Source organism: Gorilla gorilla, chromosome 17 (assembly GCF_029281585.2).
Source record: "Gorilla gorilla gorilla isolate KB3781 chromosome 17, NHGRI_mGorGor1-v2.1_pri, whole genome shotgun sequence".
NCBI classification, from domain to species: domain Eukaryota; kingdom Metazoa; phylum Chordata; class Mammalia; order Primates; family Hominidae; genus Gorilla; species Gorilla gorilla.
In genome coordinates, this window is record NC_073241.2 from 36,440,803 (window position 1) to 36,445,478 (window position 4,676).

The window sequence follows — 4,676 nt, forward strand, 5'->3', positions numbered from 1 at the left end:
TTGCCAGTTTTCAAATGATTTGGATGTCTTATGCACACTCATGTTCATGCCAGCACCGTTTCTTTCCTGGACTCTGCATTCCCAGGGGCACGGGTCAAGTGCATAAGTTATTGATATGGCTACACCCAGGAAGCCCCTCTGTCCTGGCAGGCCTCAACAGGAAGGGTCCCTCTTCTGCACTAGCAGCTCACTGTTGTGTGACCCAATGGTCCTCTGCTTTATTTACATTTTTTTCATTGGGTGCAGTCTAGATGTGAATGTCCAATACAAAGCAGAAAATAGGAATCATACCAAAAGTTATTACAAGAGTGGACTGTGAGAGCTGCAAGGACTCCAGCCCTTTGCTTCAGAGAAGGACCACACAAACCTCCTGGTGTCCAGGCCACTGCTCTGACCATTGGCCCCTGTGTCCTTCCTTAGTATTTACCCTATCTAGTCATTTCTTTTTCTTTTTCTTTTTCTTTTTGAGACAGAGTCTTGAATGGTTGCCCAGGCTGGAGTGCAATGGTGCAATCTTGGCTCACTGCAACCTCTGGCTCATGCCTCTAACCCGAGCATTTCTTTAAAATAAAAAGCAAACCCTACAGTGCTTTACAAATTTACAAGAAGCTCTCACAATTTTGCAGTTCTCATGGCCATCGTGTACAGTCAGCACAGATGTGGAACCTGAAATGAGATGATTCACGCCACACAGCAGTGAAAGGCAGAATTAGCACCTGAACTCAGGTTTCTCTGCTCCAGTCTAGGTTGGGAGAAGATGGGGCTCCCTGGGCTATAGATTGGGCCCTGACCTTTGTTGGCTGCTGAAATGAGATTGACATGCCTCCAAGTACACAGGCCAGAGTTCAGACTCCAACACAGATCCGGTGTGAGCCACTCAAAGCAAGCCTGGCTGTGGACGTGTGCTACATGCAGCACTGGGCACCTTGAACTCCTTGAGCCCCTGGAATGCCCCCAAACACCCATTTGGAAACCCCAGATTGAGCCCAAATAAGACGGTAAGAAAGAGTCACAGAGTCTTCCACAGCACATGAGGCAGGGTTTGTAGCATAAGGTTTTATGTCTGGGTAAGCGCAACACCATGATTGACAGAAGTACAATTATTCGGACAATTATGAACAAAAGCCATGAATCAAAAGTTCAGGCAAGGGGAGCAAAGAAGACATTTCAGAACAAATGAACAGATTGCTTCTGATGGAAAGAATCTGGCCACTCTTTTCTTCCCTGAAAAGCATGCATAGCTCAGAGTGCAGCCAGCAGAGTGTGGACCTGCTTCTGGGGAGAAGAAGCAATCCCACCTGGCGTCGATATCACGGTTTTCTTCCCGTCACAATACGTGTTTCATCATGCCTGGCTTGCACTGAGGGTGCTGTGCATTCCCCGAGCACATGCCTGCTAGGTGGAGGGTGGATGGGGCCCCCAGAAATGGGTGGGAGCAGTAGAAACCATAGGACACAAAAGGACAGTAAGAAATTGTCATGACTGTTCCCAGAGTGGATAAGCAACCCTTGCATGTTGGACATAATCACCAGGAACTGAACAGAGAGAGCCTCTTAGGCCCATGTCTGAGCTGGTAAAGAGAAAAAGGGGATGCTAGCACTCCCGCCTCCCCTTGGCTGTCGCTTTGTCATAGGTGAGCAAACAAAGGAGAACAGAGCCACAGAGAGGAGCACTTTGTGCTTAATCCCTTCTGGGAAAGCTGCAGGCGATTCTGAAACCACGGCAGCAAATAATCTCCTTAAAGGTCTTCCGCATCTCTTGGCTGCGGAAGGCATATATGAGAGGGTCCATCACGGAATTACACATGATGAGTATGAGGTACATATTGAAGTGAGACATGAAGCAAGAGCAGTAGAGGTTCTGAGGGCAAGAAAGCATTAAAGTGAGATGAAGGAAGAACGGGGCCCAGCACACGGTAAACACGCCCAGCAGCATGGTGACGGTGACCGCGCCCTGCATGCTGGTCCTCTGCCGCGCAGAGCTGGCCCCGGGCAGAGCCGCGATCCGCTTGACGTGAGTCCGCGCCAGGAGGAACATGTGTATGTACAGAGACACCAGGAGGAACAGCATAGCGAAGAACATGGAGATGAGGCACAGGATGACGTAGGTGGATTCTGAGTACAGGATGAAGACAATGCCGCAGCCCGTGCAGAAAGCCCAGATGCCGGCGATGATGGCCCCTGAGCGCCTCGCCGTCATGATGTGGTGGTAGCGCAGGGCGTAGAAGATGGTGACGTACCTATCCACTGCAATGGCCAGCAAGCTGCACATGGATGCCACCACGGAAATGCAGATCATGGAGTCAAACACATTGTCAATGTGGCGCACAAAGGCGTCTGCTATCACTAGGTGCTTGTTGTTGAGTAGGTAGATGGTGATGGTCTCCCAGGCACTGGACATGCTCACCAGCATGTCGGCCACTGCCAGGCTGCACACAAAGAAGTACATGGGGGAGTGCAGGTTTTTGTTCTTCACTATGGCCCCTATGACCAAGATGTTCTCCAAGAGGCTGATGACACCCAGAGTGAGAAACACCTCCACAGCGATGCCCATGTCTTCACATGGTGAAGACTTGTTTTTGACATTGGGTCCTGAAAGGTTGCCCTCTGTGGCATTCAGGTTGAGATCCATGAAATGCAGGTGAAATGAGGAATTCATTGCCGGAGAAATACACCTCTTGTCTTGGCAGCAAATTTACTGTAAAACATGTTTTAAATTCACAATCCAAAGAGGTTAGCAGCCTACCAAAGAAAGACAGCAGCTTGCCTAGAACCAACACAGCCTAAGAAAGGGGATGAATGACACAGTGCATCAGAGGACTGGGCTCGGCTCACTCAATCCTTTTTTTTTTTTTTTAAGAGACAGGGTCTCCCTATGTTGCCCAGTCTGGTCTCAAACTCCTTGCCACAAGCGATCCTTCTCTCTCAGCCTCCCAAAGTGCTGGTACTACAGGGGTGAGCCACGTGCCCGGCAGCTGGCTTGCACCTTCTGACCTGCGTTCCTGAGACCTGGAAGAGTGCCCCTGGACACGCAGATTAGAATCTTCACCAGCCTCTTCTGCTCTCCTTGCTTTCAGCTCCCAGCCTTTCACATGCATCTTACTAGAGAGACACTCACCTCCATGTGCCCAGGACAGTTTCACTTTTTATGGCTTCTCTCCTGGGCTCAAGTTCACTATCATAAGTGTCCCCAACTCATAACCTACAAAATCCCAGCCAGTCTCCCAATGTTCACATTCCTAAGGCTACTGCACAACATTCTCCTCAAGGGAGCTCCGATTTAAGACTGCGCAGACCCGTATTCCCTTAAGACAGACAGACAGGTGCATCCCCAACACTTGTCCTGACACTTCTTAGACCCACCAGGATTCAGCCTCCACAGCTGTAAGTAAGGCTATAACCAGAATGGTCTGTTACCCTGAGCAAAGTCACATGTTAAAAGCTACTGTCTTAAGTTTGTAAGTGTAGGCTGCACACACATGTTAAAATTGAGGAAAACGGTGCTGCTTTTCCCTCAATACCTATTTTTCCCTCGCTTCTGCATTATGTGGAATTCCATGAGGTCTGCTTGATAGTTTATTAGGTCCGCGTGAGCACAGTATTAAAAAAAAAAACAGCAATTTAAATGTACCACACTCCTTTGTTGCAAAATTTCTCTCTTATGATTCATTTTCAAAAATCCCTTTGCCCTCCAAACTCAGATCACATCTGGAGAGAATTTCTGTCATAACTGTCATTATTAATATTTGTAATCACTTTGGGAGGGAGGGAGGGGGTGAGGGACAACAAATTACTTAATAGGTACAATGTACACTATAGGGGTGATGGCTACACTAAAAGCCCAGGCTCCACCACTATGCAATACATCCATGTAACAAAACAGCACCTGTACCCCCTAAATCTATAAAAATAAAAAAGGAAAAAATTGGTAATCATAAGCATTTATTGAACTACAATCATTTGTTACAGCTGAGTTCCAGCTCAGATATATCGGTAAATTATGCAATTATACTAAACATCATATCGAGCTGTGTTAAAAACTCACGTGGCAAGCTAGCTGTCGCCCCGCTCACTTCCACATGCAGCGGAAGCGCGATTTTGCACTTATTCTCGGGATCTCAAGGAGATAGAAAGTTGTGGCTATTTACCGGTGCTCTTCCTCGCGGGCCGCGGCGCTAAGCCCGGGCCCCCGGCGTCCCCGGGATCTGACGGCCGCTCGGCGCTCAGGGCCAGCCCCGGACGGGCCTCTCCCCCAGCTAGGCGGCTACGGCTCTGCGGGGCTTTAAGCCTCCTGTCTGCCCGCGCCGGGCCCGCCTCCGCACCGCCGGCTGTCGCTCCGGGCGGCCTCCGCTGCCACCTAGTGGCCCAGCACGGCACAGCGGCCAGAGAACCTCGTCAGCCCCGAGCGAAAATCCCCCGAACACATTCTTGAATGGTTGGATGGTTGGCTGGATGGTTTGTTGGATGGTTTGTTGGTTGGTTGGTCGGTCGGTCGGTCGGTCGGTCGGTCGGTCGGGCGGTCGGTTGAATGGTTGGTTGGGTGAGTGGTTGCTTGGTTGGGTAGTTGGTTGGTTGAGTGGGTGGGTGGGTGGTTGCTTGTTTGGTGATTGGTTGGTTGGGTGAGCGGGTGGTTGCTTGCTTGGTTGGTTGGGTGGTTACGGGTTAGTTAGTTGGGTA

The 4,676-nt window shown here is 49.9% G+C and overlaps 1 protein-coding gene across 1 annotated transcript; it reads right to left on the reverse strand.

The window, feature by feature from the left end:
• Positions 1-309: 309 nt before the first annotated feature.
• Positions 310-4,273, reverse strand: MC5R (melanocortin 5 receptor). Its single transcript, XM_004059218.3, has 2 exons — positions 4,148-4,273; positions 310-2,697 (listed from the first exon to the last, which is right to left on the reverse strand). The coding sequence occupies exon 2, from the start codon at positions 2,656-2,658 to the stop codon at positions 1,681-1,683; it is 978 nt and encodes a 325-aa protein (XP_004059266.3). The 5' UTR covers positions 2,659-2,697; positions 4,148-4,273; the 3' UTR covers positions 310-1,680.
• Positions 4,274-4,676: the final 403 nt, after the last annotated feature.